This window comes from Gopherus evgoodei, chromosome 19 (assembly GCF_007399415.2).
Source record: "Gopherus evgoodei ecotype Sinaloan lineage chromosome 19, rGopEvg1_v1.p, whole genome shotgun sequence".
Classification (NCBI taxonomy): domain Eukaryota; kingdom Metazoa; phylum Chordata; order Testudines; family Testudinidae; genus Gopherus; species Gopherus evgoodei.
The window spans coordinates 20,524,953-20,545,829 of record NC_044340.1 but is presented as its reverse complement, the minus strand read 5'-3'; the positions used below and the strand labels follow the sequence as shown (position 1 = coordinate 20,545,829).

General features: G+C 44.9%; 1 protein-coding gene across 5 annotated transcripts; it reads right to left on the bottom strand.

Moving 5' to 3' along the window:
* Positions 1-417: 417 nt before the first annotated feature.
* On the bottom strand, positions 418-12,863 carry PAFAH1B2 (platelet activating factor acetylhydrolase 1b catalytic subunit 2). Of its 5 annotated transcripts, none has more exons than XM_030538623.1 (7): positions 12,730-12,767; positions 9,520-9,574; positions 8,095-8,182; positions 7,198-7,287; positions 5,867-5,983; positions 4,663-4,785; positions 418-3,997 (listed from the first exon to the last, which is right to left on the bottom strand). In XM_030538623.1, the coding sequence occupies exons 3-7, from the start codon at positions 8,173-8,175 to the stop codon at positions 3,719-3,721; spliced, it is 690 nt and encodes a 229-aa protein (XP_030394483.1). In that variant the 5' UTR covers positions 8,176-8,182; positions 9,520-9,574; positions 12,730-12,767; the 3' UTR covers positions 418-3,718. The 5 variants fall into 5 exon arrangements, with proteins under 5 accessions (XP_030394483.1, XP_030394484.1, XP_030394480.1 ...); XM_030538624.1 differs by lacking the exon at positions 12,730-12,767 and adding an exon at positions 12,190-12,419; XM_030538620.1 differs by lacking the exon at positions 9,520-9,574 and having other exon boundaries at positions 12,730-12,863.
* Between the last annotated feature and the right edge of the window lie 8,014 nt (positions 12,864-20,877).

Genomic DNA, 20,877 nt, shown 5'->3' with positions numbered 1-20,877 from the left:
GATAATCATTGAACACTGATTAGTGTTTGGTTTAGGCCCCCCAATCTGAAAACAAAAGAGCAGAGTTTTGGGAAAAAAACCTACATTCTGTTTTTAAAAAAAATAGGTCCTTGTTACGTCAGAGGAGAACAACAGAGAATCAGAGTGCACCTTACCACACAGGAGGCTAAATTAGCAGTGAAGGTTCAGATGAGTGTCCTTTTGAACACCACAAGGATGAATACAGCCAACTTTTACCTGATAAAGATTTTTACTCCATCAGATGTCACCCCTCCCACTGCATCACCACTGGGTGATGACAGGTTGCAACCATTAGCCACTGTGCATCACCCCACACAGCCTGATGAAACCATTGGGCACCTCCCCACCCCCGACGCAGACACAGGGAAACCAGAGAGACACGCACACCAGAACTCATTGGGTGAAACATTTACATTTATACTGAAATATGCACTAAACATATAGTGAGTTCTACCAGTCAATGCAATTTTGCCAAAGCAGAATCACAGCTTTTCCTGGGGAAGGTTCAGTCAGCTCCTCATGAAGCAGGGCTGTAATTGGATTTTACATTCTGCGCAAGCTTCCAGCCTTTGAGGTCCCCCAGCCTGCCCCTGGAGTCCCCTTGCTTGCACCCACATACGAGTTCAGAGACAAGGACTCTCTCCTTCCTTTCACACCTTTTCCTTTGCATTTTCTTCACCGCAATAAATATAAAATTGGCAATGCTCATACACCACAGCACAAACAAGATTCCAGGCTTCAGCATACAACTGTAAACGGTAACTAGTTTAAAAAATTAAAAGTTCAGAAAGGGTCAGTTCTTTCACAATCAGCCAGTTACAATGGAAGAAGTCATAAAGGCTACACAGGGGCACTCAGACTGGGGTGTGCTGGGCCTGATCCCCAGAGGTGGCAAGCACCCTCCCGTTGAAACTGCAAATACTCAGCACTTCTCAGGACCAGGCTCTAATTTTGGTACAACGAGAAAAAAATTTCCTCCTTGCCCTCTCCAACAGATATGTGGTTACACTGGGATATGGCCTGATCACTGCTAGACGGTGGCAACAGGACAGTAGCTTCAATGTCCCAGATAGAAGCTGCCCTTCCTGTCCACAGCAGCCGCTGCCATGGCCACAGACGTGGCTAATGCAGCTGGGAAAGACACAATGCAGACTAGAGATGAAAGGCGGCCAACGCTGACCCATGCATAAGCAACATGGGACCTCAGCAAGACAACCTTGAGCATGGAGAACCACCTGAGCTACTCTACCTCAGCCCAACAGATGTGTATTCAACAGGCCAGACCCATACCACTGCAATCAGCACCGAAGCAAGGGGCTCTGGCTCACAGCTGAAGATGGCCTCAGCTGTAAACACACTGCACTGTTACAAAAAGTTAGAGCTTTCTATCAAAATAACTAGATTGCCAGCAAGTAGCTGTCTTACCAGTGTGGCGACACCATGGAGAGACATTTAGTGCACGGGTCAAACAAACATGGTACCTTTCAACCAAAGCCTATAACCCTCAAAAACTAGCATAGAGACCGAAGTCCTATTTCCTCCCCCCACTCTTGCTACAGGTGGGCCCATACCACCCTGCCAAATCTTCTCCTACCAACCTTTGTTTTAAAATCTGCTTGCTCTCTCTCCTCCACACCCCCAAGTTCCTGTGCTGAGGCCTCCATTCTTTCAGCAGAGCTGAAGGCTGTTTCCACAGTTAATGTTTCAAGCTGTTGAAGGGGAAGGATGTGGTGCTACTGAACAAACAGGTTGACAGGGCCCATGGAGCACTCCCCCAACTCACGCTGGCCTGGGGAGATAAGACCAGGACTACTACTTTCTCACTGAACACTATCAGACTTGAACGTTTATTTCTGGGAAATGGGATTCTTCAGCTTTCCTCCACATCTCTGTGTGGATCACATATGCTGGAGACTCACACACGCGCTATGCATGCAATCCAGGCAGAAATCCTGCTATGACAAATTCTACAGCAGCAGCAGAAGCGTGATGGGGAAATAAACGTATTCCTTAATGCTAGATTAAAGCCTGCCTTAAACAGAACCTTTTACTAGAATAAAAGGGCAAACAGGCTATATACACTACATACGTACTACTTTTTGTAGTGGGGTGGAAAAAGCAATCTAGGTAGATCTCCTGTTTAACAAAAATGTAAAACAAAAATTGGTTCCTCTTTCATTTGCCTGCCAAAAAGTAGCATGACAGTTGAAGGTTGCAGACTTCATGAACACTTCAAGCAGTGCAGAGGCCTGCACTGGCTGTTGTATTTTAGTGTGTTGTGCTGTGAACCATGAGCAGGGATACCACCACCGCTGAACTCCAATTGTGGTAGGTAAGTCAAGGAAGATAAACTTGGTTAAAGTATTTTTATTTTGAAATAGCCAGGCTCTGCATTTCTTATTGGTAAGAATTGTTTTTCCTGTTCACCTTTAAACGAATGACAATTTTATATAGTCATTACACAGATTATAATTAGCTCTTGTATAAAAAGCTCTAGTGAGACGAGTCCCTGTGAACAGTCCACTCTCCGCACTAACTCCCTTTGCTGAAGGGGAAAGGGACAGTGTCCAGGAGAGGAAAAAGCTACAGACTGACTCAATTCTTTACTGTCAAAGGCCTTATTTGCCTGAATAAAATGTTTGTACAAGTAAAACAGAAGCAATAAAGAAATATACACCTTAGAACTCATAAAGCATTAGATTGGTTCAGGCCTTGCAAAGAGGGGCTGAGTATGGGTTAAAAAAACAGGCGTTAACAGTCATTTAAAAAAAATTGGAACTATGAACATGAACAGCACTGCAGAGAATCCTGTAGCACAGCCCTAGTAGTGGATGAAATGTCAGTTCTACGTTTCTGACGGGCTTGTGTTTGACGTTTGCTAGAAAACTAAGCTCCTAAACCAAAGAACTGTTAAAAGCTGCCAATACTGTACACAAACCAAAACAAAGAACAGGTTCTATAGGAGACATGATATTCAACAGCACCCAAACGAGACTGCACACAGTCCAAGCAACAATGGAATGAAGTTTGTCACAGCTGACAGACTTTGTAAAACAAAACAATATTTGGGGAGTGTTAAATGAGTTCAGCTCAACTAACACTTCGTTTTTTTACATTTCTGAATTCCAGTTACATTTAGTCTCATGCTGCTTCAAAAGCAAAGCCAGAAAGCAACAAGTGTCTCTAAAAAAAAAAAAAAACAAACCACACCTTAGTAAATAGAACTTCTAAAGGTGGGAACGGTTTTTGAAAAAAATGCAGCTGTTTTGTTTCTAGTGAGTGGAATGCGATTCTGGTTCCCAAGCTAATGCAGAGTATAATCCCCAGGGAAGGGAAAAGCTAAACCGAGAGCTGCATATGGGTTATTAGAGTCAGGCCGATAGGGATGTAGGGGCACCATAGAGCAATAACGTATGTGAGGGGCACAGAGGTGACAGTCGTGTTCTCATTTTAAATGAGGAATGGTTTAAAAGTAAAAATCTTCTTGAGCTACTTTCTTCCTGCAGTAAAACCAGTTAGCCCTGCCCTTCTATGTACAAGACCAGTTTGACGTTAGCCCTCCCCCTCAAAACACTAGACATGAACATCCAGTAACATTCTACAATGGAAAGTGCTTTAAGAAAGAAGGATTCTGTAGTGCCAGTGATAGAACTGATCTGATGGGGCTGGGACGATGTTGAACACTGATATTAGCTGATCAGGCCAGAGCAGCTTGCTTCTCCTCAGGGGTCTCCTCCAGTAGCTGCATGATCAGTTCATGGAGGGGTTTGCAGATCTTTGCATAGCCCCCTCCCGTCAGGTGCAGAAAATCAAACATATCATGGCACGAGATGGCGCCATCCGAGTGCACGAAGCCCCCACTGACGTCCAGAAGCTGAACGCTGGCGAGTTTTGGGAGCGAGGCTTTTAGCAGCTGGTTCACCTTGGCATTCTTCTGCCGCAAAGGGTTTGGCTTCTCACCTCGAGGTAGCAAGCTCTGATACAGGAGGCAGGCAAAGAAGAGAGCTTTGAAATGACTCAGACAATATAGTAACTTTCTCTTTCTAGACTTGGGCCCTCATTGTGAGCTTTAAAGGATCTATCCCATGGGAAGCACTCCTCCCCCTGCATATCCTCCTCAGGCCCACTTTGAAACATGACTGAAAACAGTCTGAAGGACACTGCTGACCCATGGGCAAATCTTCTCCTCTTTTCACCAATTCTTATCAGCATTCTTATTAGCTACTTATGCCCTCTTTCAATGCAGTTTTAATTGTTGGTTATGCAACTCCCCCAGCTGAAGAAGAGAGACATTCTAAGCTGTTTGAACACAAGATCAGAACTGGTATTGCTCAAGTTCTAGTCCCAGCTCTGTCTCTACCTCTCATGGGATCTCACTGCTTCCATTTCTCTGTCTGGGACAAAGACGCCTCTAATGAGAAGATAAGACTCTTCTGAAGGGGTTGAGAAAGATAGATAATGTTGGCAAAGCCCCCTGAGCAGGAGAAACCACCCTACAGTGTTTATTATTGTAAATAAGTTACGACCCTCCCTCCCAAAATGCACAGGTAACACCCAATACCATTGGGACGGGGTGCAAACACCACCTGACATGGGTTGTTCCAATGGTGCTATGTTATCACAACCCTCTGATGCACATACCAATACAATAACTTTGGCCTGTGGCTGTCGGGTATTTATCAGCCGCACGATGGCCTCGATTCCACCTGCTACCTCCTCCGCTGTATTTTCATGGTTATTTGTTCCAACCCAGACGACAATGACCTGTGAAGAGGAAACAGGAACTGTGCAGCAAGTTGAACACTCCACTCAAGGTACACAAACAGGAGAGGCTGTAGCAGCCATGCTGCTCTTGTGGAAAGGGCAATAGCTAGGGCCTAGGCTGTCTGCAACCAATTAGACAAAACAATTAAGAGTTCGGCTGAAATATTAAAAGCCCAGACTGTCAGTTTTGCTGACTCTTGAATCATTTCTTATCAACTTAAGACTCCTCCCTCTCACCCAGTACAGAACCAGAGTCACAGTGTTAAGGGAAGCTACCCTGATCAGCACAGGAATAGATATCTGACATTTCTTCTGCACTGTGTTTAGTTGCCAGTTCAGACTCCTAGAGTACCTTGCACCTTGCCTGTCTTACAACATACTAGATGTGTATGAAGCAGACTAGAAGTGTCACAGGTGAAGAGGCTTATTTTTTTCTAAAGCCCCAACCACAGTCTTGGCTCTCAAATGAAATCTTTTTACAGCATTTCTCTACTTTAAGCCTCAACTCTTATGTGGGGGTCATGCATGTGCTTGACAATAGTGACCAAACTTGAACCTGTGCTGTCCATTATGTATTGTAGGCATTTGTGAAGCACCCTGCACCACAACACCCTGGTACACTGTATGTCATTTAGAATGTGTTACGAGTTGCGTGAAACCTTGTTGTGGCCTGAGTTACAACTTCACTGAGATGGACAGGTACGAATGCACCCTTCAATTAACATAACTGTACAAGTCAGACAACCTGAAGGAACACCTAAATGCAGTGTCTAACCCTGAAAGAACCTAGGGAGAGGTTTTTGGGTCGGGGTGCAGGATGAAGAGTGTGTTTTTGGTGCTATGAGCAAAAGAAGCTGTTTCTTGCTATTTGATTTCTTCAGTCTTCAGAGACACAGGACTTGGTACATTCCTTGTAAATACACACCTTTTACAGAGGAGTTCTAAAGAAGAAGCTAAGAGCTCATTGGTTAGAGAATGACTATTCTTCTGACTTTTGGTGCCCTCAGCTCTGTACTAGACAATATTCAGAGGTTTTTCTAAACTGAAAAAACATAAAAGCCAGCTCTGTTTGTGTTTATACCTTGGGTTTAATGTTCTCTAATTCACCATTCTTCAATCTCCACAGAACATGAGCTGTTGTGTCCCCACCGATCCCAAAATTCAGTGCATGAAGGGGTGAAAAAAGCTCTCGCCATATCTGTAACCAGAAACCAATTTACTATTTTAGATCCAGTGTTATTTTTCAGCATCAAAAATAAAACCCATTACACGAAGGGGTAGCTCAGGTAATGATGCATTCAAAGTGAGTGAAGATCTTCTCCAGGGGAGAAAAGGTGCTGCCAGTGGAAGCATTATACATTCTTTGGGCCAGAAGAGGTAATCACAGCAGTTAACGAACTCAGTCCTGGCACAGAGATAAGAGGGAGCTAATACAGAGCAATCTCCCTTCAGCCCATCTAGGAGGGATGTCGATGGTCCAGGAAGGGAGCCATCTCCGGTTCATCAAGGCCAGAACCAGAGGTCAGCTAAACATGGGACTTTTGAGGCGGGAAAGGAAATCTTGAAGGAACTCCTTTCACTGCCTAAGAAGTTAGAACTCTAGAACCAAATGAGTCACATTGGAAAGTAACACACTGAGAGCAAAGCAGTTTGGTAGCCATTACTGATAAAAGAGTGGATGAAGCGACAGCTTTCAAAACGTTTTATACTTTTTTTTTTTTTTTTAATATTTTAGTTGCTGCCTTTGCTAATCTCTGGACACTAGGACAGTTAATAGCACAGTCTCTATGCCAGCAGAGGGCCAAGCATGCTAGAACACTGCCTGCAAGAGGGTTCAACTGAAATTCTCTGGCTAAGGTGATACATGCCGTAAGTTTCATATTTGTACCACTGCGAGATAAGGAAACTTCATTATTGAGAACCGAGGGAAAACCAGTCACACTGGATGGGCACAATCTAGGATACAATGAAAACCAGTCACATTGGATGGGCACAATCTAGAATACAGAAGGAGTGTGGAGAAGAGAGAATAGAATTCATTTTACATCTACAAATGGGCTCACACAGCAACTGCGGAGTAAGAAAGAGTGGTAAGAGCAAGATAGAAGGAGAGAAATGGGATGTGTATGGTGAAACTAAGAAGGTTGCAAGTGACCTCAGGGAAAGGATGGGTGGGGTAAAGGCTCAAAGTGGCTAACAGGATAGGACTAGGGAAGCCTAGGGCAAGCACAGGGAAATGGACAGGATCAAGGTTTGGACAGCAGCTGCAGAAGTGGAGGTAAGATTAGAAAGGGCTGGAGGACAAGGAGGCACTGTCAGTACTGCATATGTTCACCAGTTACTGGACTAGAAGTGACAGGGAGGCACCATCTCACTCATCTAACCCCACAACTTCATCCCCTCCAGCCATACCTCATACTGCTGTAGCAACTGCACCATGGAATCACCCACAAACAGCACATCGGGCTCCTTGTCCTTGCAGTCCAAGACAAATCTGTTGTGCTGTTTAAAAGAAAGTAGCAACATAAGCTCCAGCTGACAGTTCCCCTTCGGTATCTGTAACCCATGCACAGAAAGTGATAGTTGCCCAACCAGTTCCTCTGCTACCAAATTTTGTGACTTTTCATCCTGTCTGCCCCTCAGGTCCAGCAGTTAAGGAGTTAAACGTCCCTTTAGTTTAACTCCTTAACTGCTGGACCTTCCTCCCTGCCTGCTCTCTCCCTGGCATAGACAAGTTCTGACATTTTAAATGGCCACTCCTTTACAACTCAGAGCCTCTCAGGCTACACTCTGCACAACACACAAAGGAGGTGCTTGCTGCAGATACTGTGTAAGCAATTCTAAATCTATAGTCATTCACGTTGTTGGCTAGTCAAAAGACAACTCTCCTCAGGCTATTTCACCCTGTCTAGGAATAGCTTTAATAATTTAGTGGTACGAACAGGAGACCCCAGGTCCAGACACTTGTGGTCATCTATTCTCAGCTTTGTCACTGTCTGGATATATTACACATTTCAGTGCTCTCCAGTTTTTAAGAAACCGGTTGGCAATTCTTCCCAGTTAATGAGCTAGTTGCAATATCTTTCTGGAACTATGTTTCAAAATGTGGTTTTCAGGTCATGGCACAAAGCTGCTTTTTGCCTCTTTTACTGTGGTAGGTTACTGGAACCCAACAATAATGCTGCTAACAACTGCTAACAGAATCAGAAATGTAAGCACCTGTATTTTGCTCATTATGCACCTGACTACCTCACAATCTGCTAGTAAAGAGTATCCTATCTAATTTGTCAGCTGTGTTTTCAGTTTTACCTGTGACATCCACCTGTCATCTCCTTGAATATCTTCAGCTGCATGTGGAACTGCTGCTGGGTTTGAGTCTCCCTGGCTCATTCTATTCCTGTTGAAAGAACATTTAATAAATATTATGCTATATATCAAGGATCAAAATCAAGCTCTGACTCTCAAGAGGCCAGAGCTGTTGCCATACACTCATACAAGGAGTCAAGACCAGCAGCAGCTTAGCTTGAAAGAACTGCATTTACAGACATCTGTAACTAATAACAATATCTGTTCTGCTGAAAGCTAATATGCCTGGAAGACTCACTTAAGCAAGTTTTATTCCATGCAGGAACCCTGAATTGTCCCTGGAGCATGATCTTGTTGAAACCATTCTACCAACTTGTGATCAGTGACATCCAGACAGGTGAAAACTACCTTTTAATAATAATAGCAAGTTCATTTTAGTACAATCTTTGCAGGAGCACCTACCTCACCCATGTTAATTTTTCACTATAACATAGTATAGATGCTCATTATCAGAGAATTTGCCACTACTTGTACAATACCCAGATTGCAACTGCATATACACATTTCAGATGGATTAACTGGTTTCAAAAAGACAATGTACTAGCTCCATTGGCCCAAGAGGGTCTAAGCAGAAAACATTAGAATTCCACACAGGGCTGGCACCTCCAAAGTATCTGTAGCTGCAGTTCTGTATAATAAACCAAAAACCTTTATTCTGAAGCCAGTGTGGTAGTCTAGTGGAGAATACCATTAGCCAACACAGAGGAGACAGACAGGAATATAACCTGGGAAAGAACCCTCACTTTGGTATAGCTAGTTTTATGTTAGATGCAAAATGTCCAGAGATCAGGTGATGCCTTCTGGCACATTCAAATAGGGCAAGGGAATACCAATATACAAGTGCCAGAGATCATAAATCACAAAATTATATTTAAAAATATTTGTTCTAAAGTATTTGCATATTTAACCCTACTAACTAGTGCTTCCCTTTGAGGAACATATATAGAACAACACAAGCTGCTTCATCCACAAATAACTGAATCACAACATTCACAAGCTGCCCTATAAAGTTCAGGTGCCAAGTACACACTGTGCATTACTCTCACCACTACTCAGGTACCCAAAGAACTCCAAGGCAAGCAGTAGGAGGGAGAACACAGCACTCCCACAAAGCAAGCCTTTTCTGACACAAGAGGCAACTGACACCAATGTTTATTCTAATTTTTTTCATCTCAAGTGTCTCTTGCTAAGGAATAAGTCACAGAGCATTACATAAACATTTATCCCTGCTGGAAGGAGAATTTGCCAAAACTAGGCTTACACAACATATGCCCTCTTCACAACAGGAAGTACTAATGTTAATGGCTGACAACCATAGGTAAAAGTATTGTTATGGAGACAAAGGGTTTGATGCACAACAGCACTTACTCATTTGGGTGAAAACAGTTTCAAGTTTCCTGAAGCCTTCTGGGTCAATGTTGCCCTAGAGTGAATGAAGTAAAAGGTCTACTGCACACAAGAAAAGTTTGCCACACCAGATCAGACCATAGCTCCATCTGGCCTTGCGGCCTGCAGCTGCCAATAGCTTATGCTTCAGAGAAAGGAGAAAACTCAATTCACCAATCACAGAACATATGAATTTCCATAATGGTTCAGACCTGTGGTCAGCCCATCTAGTCCAATATCCTGTCCTTGGCAGTGGCCAGCACCAAATGCTTCAGAAGAAGGTCAAGAACTCCATAGCAGACAGATGTGGGATAATCAGACTACATGAAAGTCTCATCTCAACCCCTAACAGTTAGAGATTGTCTTAAGACCTAAACATGAGATTTTATACCCATTCCAACACCTTTAGGGGGCAGCATAGTCGATTACAGCCAATATTCCTGTTATCCATATAAACATCCAATTCATCTTTAAATACAACACAGTACGGGAAGAGGGGAATAAGTCTTGAAGATGAGATCTGAGATACAGCTATTACTATTGGACATGACGTTAACCAGCCCTTTAAAAATTCAGTCACATGATTTGATTCAATAACCTAAATAACCCTAAATACACATACCACTAAAAAATCCCACTATATCTCCACCAACATATCTTTGGCAAGAACTTTGGTTGAAACCCTTTTGGTTGGCACATATAACCGTTTCGTGGTATCAAAGTATGCAGATGCATGTGGGGAATAAAGTCTCACCTAATCAACTGACCAGTGGCTTTCACTTGCTGTGGCAAAGAACACTACAGTGTTGATAGGTTCATGTACTTTTCCATGAGTGTATTATTAGTTCCCACCCAACAATGACTAGTCCCTCTTCTAGAGTAATATTAAAGTGCCTAGAACATACAGGATCAGAGACCCAAACGTGACTTTATGCAATGCTGAGAAATACAAAGTAATGGGAAACAGACATGAAAATAGGTGGATCATAATACAGATGATAGTCTCCCATACACAAGCATATGGGATTGATCCTGTACTAAACAAAGGATTTTTACACTTCCAGATGCGTAAGCAAGAAGTTAGAGCTCCCTGTAGTCTGGACCAGGAGACTGCTCTGACGCATACCACAAGAAGCATTTCAGGAATATAGGTAAATTTGGAACAAGGTGGAAAGAGATCTAAGAATTCTCTTCTATCCTTTAACAGAAATGTCTTCTCTTTACTCCTACCTCCCATCATGATTACAAAGAACAACATAGTATCCAGTCAGTTTCCGCCTCTTGAACTTGATCCCACAAAGAAGTAGGAATGCTTTAGACAGAAGCAGCCAAGTTGTGAGGAAAAGAAGCATCTCTTTAAAAAAATTTTGATAGTTACAGCGGGAGAAAAGTGGCAAAACTGTTTGCATCAGACAATGTCTCAGTGTGAAAGTCCCTCTTTAAAGACATATGGCATCATAACCTGGGAAGGTCTGAAGTTCTATATTCAAAGCTACAGATGTACATCATTTCCATTTTACCTTTGTAAAGTCGGATTATGATAATTTTGCTAACAGTGCATCCCTGATGTTTGGTTTTATCTTGTTTCAAAAAGGGAAAATGACTAATAAAAAGATTATGCAAAAAAAATCTGAGGTTATAAAAAATTTGACACTCAATGGATCAGCAAGACTAAATCAGACATTTATATACCATTAAGGGAAATCAGGAGACAGTATATACAAATTCTACATTTCTCCTCTTGCCTCAAATAACTCTCCCCACTCCCATCCCCTTAGAAATAATTTTATAAAGTCATGTGCACCACCAGACGGCAACGGGGGCAGAGCAAATAATGAGGCCTTACCTAGATAGCCTGACAGTCTATTTCCTAAAGATGCAAAGAATCCTGTGGCACCTTATAGACTAACAGACGTTTTGGAGCATGAGCTTTCGTGGGTGAATACCCACTTCCTGAGATGCATCTGAGGAAGTGGGTATTCACCCACGAAAGCTCATGCTCCAATATGTCTGTTAGTCTATAAGATGCCACAGGATTCTTTGCTGCTTTTACAGATCCAGACTAACACAACTACCCCTCTCATACTTGGTTCCTAAAGATGATACAGCAAATGAGAGACTCAGCTACGGTCATCGTTTGAAAGGGTTCCTTTCAAGGCTACACTGAAACACACTGGCAGGTGCAGTTTGGAGGAAGCTGGCTGTTCTGGGGCAGAGGACTCCAGTCTCCTGGCTGTCAACTCAACATCTTTCACCAGAAGATTCACATAGTTTTTAAAGACACACCAAAGGAATAAAAGAAACATTGCCCCAGTAAGTTAGGACTTGTCTGTTACAATATCCCCCCCCTTTGCTATCCAAACCCATTAGGATTGAGACTCTCATTCCACCGGTGAGGTGAATAGATTCTGGAATCCTATCCTATTATTAGTGCAGTGTCTGATGCTAGAGTCTGGCACAGAATAGATGTAAGGTGCTTGTGAGGTGAAGAGGCTGTGGGTTAGACTGCTCACAAGCAGAACTCATGGTTGGTTGGTTGAGATAAATAAATAAAAATCCAGACGTTATCTCAGCATAACTATTGAACAGGCCTTCAAAATCCCTTGTGTCTAGAGGAAAGGTTTTAAATTCAAGTGGCTTATATTCCATCACCTTCAATGGTGAGAGACAACGCGATACAAGGCTTTCACTTGTTTCTCAAGTGTGCTCTTGGGAAGGGCCCCAGAAGCAGGGCGGCGCAGTGCCTGGGGAACTCATAGACCCCAGGCCTGGAAGGGAGCTCGAGCGGTCATCGAGTGCAGTCCCCTGCCCCAGGTACCCGCGTGACGGCCCCCGGCACCCAGCGGCCCGGCAGACGCACGGACTAGCACAGGCTCTGGCCCAGAACAAGGCAGGGTCACGACACCGCTGAGCTCGGCAGCACCTGCCGACGGGCCCCGTTCCGGTAACGGCCCCGAGCGAGCAGCAGACGAGCCCGGGCCGGGCGGGCGGGCGGACCGGCCGCTGCTCCCCCGCCCCCGCGGTAAGGGGCGGCCGCCGCCAGGCTGCGGGGAGGGGGCGCGAGCAGGCCCGGCCCGGCCCCGCCCCGCGCGGGGAGCAGCTCGCCACGCCTCGCCTCGCCTCGCCCCACCCCCGGGCGGCCTGAGGGGACGCAGGGCGGCGCCGCCCCGGACCCGGGTCTCTCTCACTCACGCCGGCTGCGGCTGCGGCTGCGGCTGCGGCTGTGGCTGCGGCTCCCCCCGCCTCTCCATCTCTCTCTCTCTCTCTAGCGGGAGGCGCGTCCCTCCCCGCGGCCCCAGACTGCCGCTGCGCCTGCGCGCTACGCTGTTTCCGCTTCTTTCACCCACGGCTGCCAATCACGGGCCGGCTGTGCCGGAAATCCCGCCCAGCCCGATTCCCTCCCCCGCCCCTAGGGGGTGCACAGGGGCCCGTGCGCCTGCCTCGCCCCCCATGCGCGGGGACAGCGCGCGGGCGGGCGGGGGGCGCTGATGAGGTCACCGCGCAGCGTGGTGTCATCACAGAACGATGATACTCCTGGTGACGTGTGACTTCATTGGCGACGCGGCAGTGGCTCAGGGTGATGATGTCACTGCATAGCGTGATGAGAAAACCAACTGTCAGTGATGCGTATGCTGACCTGTGACCTCATCCACAATGAGGCAGTGGCTTAACCTGATGACGTCACCTATCTGGCATCACGATGGCCTGTGTGGGGTCCCAGTTTTGTGGCATTTGGGCCCTGGGTGAGGTCATGTTGCTATTGTGAGACGACATTTTTGCCCAGCCTGGTGACACAAATTGATGAGCCATTGTCACAGTGTGGGGACTTCTTTTTTTCAGTATAACTGCTGGGTGCCATGGTGTGTCAGAGTTGTGGTGCAATAAAATGATAGTCTCATATAATTTGACAACCTGTTGTTTCAGTGAGTTCTTTAGATGCAAAGGATGGATGTGCGTGTGTGTGTGTTCAATCACCGTGTTCTGGGTGTCTCTGAACTTCTGACTGCCAGAAGCTGGGCCTGGACAACAGGGAATGGGTCACTCGATAAATTGCCATATTCTGTTCACTCCCTCTGAGGAATCTGGCACTAGCCACTGTCAGAAGACAGGATACTGGGCTACTTGGGTCACTAGTCTGACCCACTATGGCCATTCTTATGATGATGCATGGCATTGCAGAGAGATGATGTTATCATTCAATGTAGCAGTGCTGAGCTTCACTGGACTGGAATTTGTTGTTATGTGTATTATAGCATCTAGGAACTTAATCATGGCCCAGGACCCCATTGTGCCAGGCACAACGAACAAAAAACAGTCCCTGCCCCAAAGAGCTCACAAGCACCTACAGCTTTCGGCTGAGGTGCTAATCAGCACTGGTTTGTTATTTCAGGTGTGATCCTGAACAGTGGGATTTGCACTAAGGTTTGATCTCTCTCTGGTGCACAACATTGCAGGGTCTGAATGCCTTGTTGGTGTATGGTTTCACATGAGCCTTGGGCTACTGGAAGTGATTTACTTTTTTTAACATAGTCATATTCTTTGGAGAAAATATTTGTCAAAAGAACTATATACACATTACATATAAAAGAAAAAGGTTTAGCAAAACTGGAACTATAAAAAGAGTATTAAATATTTTCTAAAAATAAGTTGTACATTTTAATCTCCATTATTTATAACACCCTCTTAGAATTATAATGACATTTCCTTAGTTGCCAGTTTTATCAGTTTGGCAAACACAGGTCTTTCCCCTTGTATTTCTAACAATGCTGAAATTAAGCTAATTTTATCTACATCGTTTTCTGGATGCATGCAGCTTTGGTTTTATATCAACACCTTTCTATAAAAAGGGATATACTAGTTCAATGACTGCTTGGCCAATAGGGGGTGCTCACACATCAGTTTATTACAATAGGCCAAACTTGGGTGCCTAAAATCAGGTACCTAATGGCCATTCGTTCAAAAAGTGCTCCCAACAGCTCTTATTGACTTCAATGGGAGCTGTTGGGTGCCCAGCACTTTTGAAAATCAGACCACTAAATCCATATCTAGGTATCAGATAATTGACCCAATGATTTTCCATTGACGACCATAGGAACTGTAGGTGTTCAGCATCTCTGAAAAATCAAGTTACTTATTTAAATGCTTAACTTTAGGCAAAGATATTTGAAAAAATTGAATATAGTTTTTTTGGAGACTGAAGTTCTGTGTGCATTACTAGGCACAGGAGAGAGAAAATGTCATTCGGTCCTTGGACTCAGTGATAGCAAAGGAGCCAGTTAATACCTATTTCTGGCTGTGTGATGCAGACAGCTATCCGCTGGGAACTTGAACTGAGACCTACCAAATTCACTCCATGCAGGCTGCCATATAGTCATCAAATGGAAAAGACTGTTTACCTAATTTGGATTTGAATGAGGTACAGAGAGATGGAAACCTCACTATCCTATCACCATTCTACTAAAATATCCAGTCCCTATGCACTAGGACAGCCCGAAAGGAGGGGCACAGTCTGACTCTCAGCTTACCTGTGGCATAAAGTTGCCCTGATTCAAGTCCTGATTTCTCAGTGGCTGAATCACACATTGCATGAATATGTTAGCCATTTAAAGAGGTTTATTTTGTTAATCTGACAGCTCGTGGGTTAGCTTTTAAAAAGGGATTTAGGTCCTTTATATCCCTTTTGAAGCCCTGAGGATTCCCACTTTCTAAACACTATCCTTGTGTCGTAGTTGTGATCTTCCTTCTGGCCAAGGTGGTTTGGGAGACCATCGATGCCATTTTTAAATCAGCAAGAGGAAGGTGCTGAGAGTGGTGTAACTGCTCCTACCCTTCTCTTGCAGAGAATGAACCCCAGTACAGCTTCAGGACAGCCATTCGAATATTGAGTAATATTTTCAAAGCACCTAAAATACCTAGGAGCCAAAGTCACATTAGTCCTAAATCACTTCGGTTCTTTAAAAAATTCTACCCATTATGGAAAGGACAGGGCCGGTGCAACCATTTAGGCGACACTAGGACTTGGGGGGCGGCATTTTCTTCAGCAGCGACTGCAGCGGCTGGATCTTCGGCCGCCCCAGTAGCCGCTGGCATTTAGGCGGAGGGAGCTGGGGCAGGGGAAAGAAGAGAGGGCCGCCTGCAGCAAGTAAGGGGGGGGCGGCACGCAGGGGAACTCCCCGCCCCACCTCCTCCCTGAGCATGCATGGCTGCTTCACTTCTCCCGCCTCCCAGGCTTGTGGCACCTAAGCTGATTGGTGCCACAAGCCTGGGAGGCGAGAGAAGTGAAGCAGCCACGGAGTGCTCAGGGAGGAGGCGGGGCAGGGATGAGCTGCTTCACTTCTCCCACCTCCCTGGCTTGTGGCGCCAATCAGCTTAGGCGCCACAAGCCTGGGAGGCAGGAGAAGTGAAGCAAGCGATGGCATGCTCGGGGTGGAGGCGGAGCAGGGGTGAGCTGGGGAGGGGGGTGCCTCAGGGCTGAGGGTGGGGGGTGGGAAGCTGCTGCGGGGGGGCACCTCAGGGTGGAGAGGAGGAGCTGCCATGGGAGGGGATGCCTCAGAGTGGAGGGCGGGAGCTGCCGCGGGTGAGGGGGTGCCTCGGGGGTGGGGGCTCGGGGATGGGGGAGGGTGCAAGATGGAAGTTTCGCCTAGGGCACGAAACATCCTTGCACCGGCCCTGGGAAAGGGCAATTAATTGTTATTGAGTTCACCAACAATAAAGTCCTCCAGTTCATCACCTGTATTGTTCCCCTGTGGTTACAGGGAGGACATGTTTTATGATGCTATGGATTATATTTGGCCCATCAGCTGCAGGTTAGAAGAGAAAATCTACAAGGGAACTAAACATGATACCAGTGTAAGGGAAAAGGAATGTAAGGGGAGGCAGAAGAAAAGTCTACCAATAATAGAGAGAATAAACAATGCGAAAGCTTTCACAGGGGCTGAGACAGCTGATCAAGGAGCAATGGATTAAAATTCAGCAATGAGAAATGTAAATTACATACTAGCAAAATGTCAGCAAGAGACAGAGTGGTTCTGGTGATCAATAGGATCCAGAGACTTTCACCTTGAAACCACTGTTTTCAGTCCAGCTGTGTTTGGAAGTGACTGCACATTGTTATATATTCCTGGTGGATTTGTGATTTGGACACCCTACCACTAGGAACTGGACTGAGATTACTGTCTCAGATATATGTAATGCTCAGGACAATGCCACAAGAATGGCATGTACTGTGTGCTGAATTTCCCGATTTATGACTGTGCTGGATGTGTGAAATGGCATTTAGGCATCAGAGGTAGCTCTGAAGACCCCTCCAAATAGAATTTGCATAGAGGACCACTCAAGAATGAGAATTTCCTGAGATACCTAAATCTAAAAGTTGAAGCTGAATCTGGGAGTGATTAAAGGAATCAAACCTAAGTGTGATTTTCCACACCTGCAAACCATCATTTGGTGAAAATCATACAGAGAAAACCCAAGCAGTGCCATGTAAGTGATACTTAATAATAGAAACCTAGAATCTTAAAAGTGAGGTTAGAGAAAACTTTATACATGTTTAAAATAAATGAACTCCATACCCTTTGAAACCCTGGTCTCCTCTGTTACATATGTGATATCCCTCATTTGGAAGTATTTGACAAATATTTGAAAGCCATGAGGATGATCTTAGGCTTCCTTTAGTGATTCAAGTCACCTTGGGTACCTTTTTTAAACACATCTAAGTGACTTGGGAAGCTGAGACCAGAAAATAGGTCTGTGCCCAAAGTCAGACTTTGCACCCTGTGCCCAATCTGCCTATACAAAAGTGACAGCAGAGCAAGGTGCATATCCTGTAGTGGAAATTCCTAGAAATCACCTGTTTATTTTATTAATGTATTATTTATTGCTTTTTCCAGAAAATCAGAGTAAATTGTATAATTTCCCGTGTATTTAGGAGACACTGACGAGATGCTTTTCATTCCTTGTCATTAATCTGGGTGTCTCCCACATTGGCCAATTTTGATGGGATAGGGAAGGAGAATTAATATATTCTTTGGTTATGCTGCCTGGACCTGGGATGGATATGAAGGATGCAGCCACCAGGAGGAAATCTAAAGAAAACACTGCATAAACGTTCCTCGGTGACGGTCTCTGTGCTAGAGGTTCCCTTGGTATTTAGAGCAGCAATGAATTCTCACCATATCTGGCAGGCTTTTCCCACGTACACACACGGCAGGCTGGTTGAAGATTAATATTTATTACATAAAGTCAGGGCCACAAGCAATCGGCTGCTTTTTATTTTTTTTTAAATACATAATTAGCACACCTGTCTCTTGTTTGATGGGGAGATGCAGCTAGAGCATTGCCATTGGCAACAGCTAGACCACTTGAAGTTAATTCAGCAGTTTCCCTGGGCAACCTTGACAACAAAGTTCTGTGGAATGCCCTTAATGAACAACAGACACAGATAATTTTTTTCACCAATAAGTCTTCATTTAATGATGAGGTCAGAGCCCTCAGCTCTATGTCTATTGACCTAGGAGAGGGTGAGGACAATAATCTCTGAGTTAAAGGCTTGGGTTTTATTGTAGATTTCATTTTAAAATGGCATCATTTAGCATTATCTACATCTCGTGCCTGAATTTACTCCCTTCAAATCCCACTCCTCTTTCTTTGCAGGCCTGCCACCTTTCTGAAATATGATAATTCCTCCCCCCTCAACAAAATGTATATAGGGCCAGGGATCCTCTCCCCACCTAAGTAACAGGGTCAAATTCATCTCAGGGATATTTGCCCTGAAGTGAATGGAGTGGCAAAGTCCCCAGGGATGCAGCTAGCCCTTGAATTCCAGGTACATTAAGAGCAGTTTCCATGGTCATTCTACTGTCCGGGTGTGTTGGGGCGGGAGTGTGTGAGCAGGGAGAGGGGCAGAGAGGAGCCTGGGGTAGAAAACTGAAAAAATTCAAGGCCTGTTTCTTCATTACCTGGTCATTTCAAGCTGTGAAAAGGATGTAAAATGCCACCAAATCTTGCATCTATGTAAATGGCTATGCAAGATGCCAGGTAGTTGAGAATCAGGCCCCACAATCCTGTGGATTTGATGTCAGTTGCTAGAGTTAAAAGCTGGATTCCATTAACATCTAGAGTGGAAGCACACAAAGCTCTTTGAACCTCAGCTCATACAACAATTGAGGGCTGAGGCCCTGAGCTACCCCTTTCTCTGGCAGATGAATAATATGCCTCAGGCTGCTTACTCTTAGGTCACCTGGTGCCCATTTTAGTTTCCACCAGCCACCCTTCTGGAGGGCTGGTTCTGCTTTATGCTGGATTACATTCTCCTGCCTCTGTCTGTTCCAATTAACTGGCAGCAATGACAAGACCAAAGAAAGGCAAACTGCAACACTGGGCTGCTGTACTTTGGCCTGAGTGCTGTTCACAGTGTCCACACATGAACATTTCGGCGAGTGCTGCTTTGCAGTGCTCGGGGCTGCAGTAAGTGGAGTGCATGCCTCCCCAAGCAGCACGGCTAATGCACCTCAGTTCTGACACCTGCACCATTCCCAAGCTTTCAAGCATCTCAGGAGAACAGTAGACCTTTCTAAAAGCTCAGAAATGTATTATTTTGCCTGCACTGCAAAAGGAACAAAGCATCTTTACAAATGAATAAGTACAAGCCCAGCTTAATGCTAGGGAAGAGAACTGTTGAAGACTTAAATGAAATTTAGGAAAAGGAAACGAGAAGAGATAACAATGGCTGTAATTATTACTCATTGCCCTTGAAGTGTAAATTGCAATGTACGTGTTTGCTTGGCACTGTGTGTCTAAATCAATGAAGTCCTTATAGGTAACTGATTACTATGATGTGGTTGTAACTTGCTCTTTCCCCAGCTCTTTTGTACCTGTGCATGCACACCCATTGCACAATGGTTGGTTTGGGGTTAGGGGAGGCTCATGGAGCTGGAAGTGCTGCTGGAGGTGCTGCAGATTAAGACTGAGGCGCTTTGGCAAAGCTTGGATGGCTGATCTCAGAACGGGAATAACAGGGGATGTTGCAGTGCTGAGTGTAGTGCACTGGCAGAGCTGTGCTCCCTATAGTCAAAGATATCAGTCTCATGCTAGATAAGTAGATATAGATATGCCTGTGTATATAAGCAATAGATATACTGTTACCCCATTTTAATAGTGAATAAGGCAGACTAATGTTTCACTGTAGCAGATCAACTCTTCCTAATATCCCTAACCTATTACCAAGCTATACGTTTCATTTACAAGGTGCCAAGGCTCTGAGCACTGCGGGCAAAAAGTGATTTGCAAGTACATGTTTTAAAATAAAAGCAAAGTGCAGGGAGCATGAATATTTCCTCCTTGTGAGCAGAACAGAAATGGCCCATCAGGTTGAATTCGCCATCAATAATAAACTGCAATGCTCAGCTTTTCCCATTGGTCAGTGCTGAAAGGGACAGAGCAGCCACACACTGCCTTATTGGACTCTGAGGGCCATTCTGGTCCATTCAAACCCAGAAAATTAAAACCTTGGCCTCAATTGCCAGAAATGCTGAGACTCAAACATAGCAGCATACAGGCTTCGTGCCCGAAGGTAAGGGAAGAGAGATTCTGGTTTGGGGCCCCAGCTTCCTTTTCCTTTTTACAGCAGTGACTACAGTGCTATGGCCAATGCCCAAGCCTGACAGGTAATTTGTTCCAGTGGAGTTTGTTATGCAGTGAATTAATAATGGATGAATGAAGAGAGAAAGACAAAGAGAGAGATTGGACTAACAGAAAATGATGCAAGTTCTCCTATCCAATGGATTGGCTGGAGTGCCTGTCCATCAAAGGGAACATCTAAGGTGGCCTCAGTGGTGCTGCTAGGCATGATGGGAATTATTTTCTTTATAAAAGCCCTCAGCAGAGCACATTGGCAGTGTTATAATATGAGCCTCCAAAAAAACAGGAGCTGTGGAGGAGAGAACATAAGAATGGTTATACTGGGTCAGACCAAAGGTCACCTAGCCCAGTATCCTGCCTACCGACAGTGGCCAATGCCAGGTGTCCCACAGGGAATGAACAGATGCAATCATCAAGTCATCTATCCCACTGACCATTCCCAGCTTCTGGCAAACAGAGGCTAGGGACACCATTCTGGCTAATAACTATTGATGGACCTATCCTCCATTAATTTATCTAGCTCTTTTTTGAACCCTGTTATAGTCCTGGCCTTCACAACATCCTCTGGCAAAGAGTTCCACAGGCTGACTGTGCACTGTGTGAAAAAATACTTCCTTTTGTTTGGTTTTAAACCTGCTACTTATTAATTTCATTTGGTGGCCCCTAATTCTTGTGTTATGAGAAGGAGTAAATAACATTTCC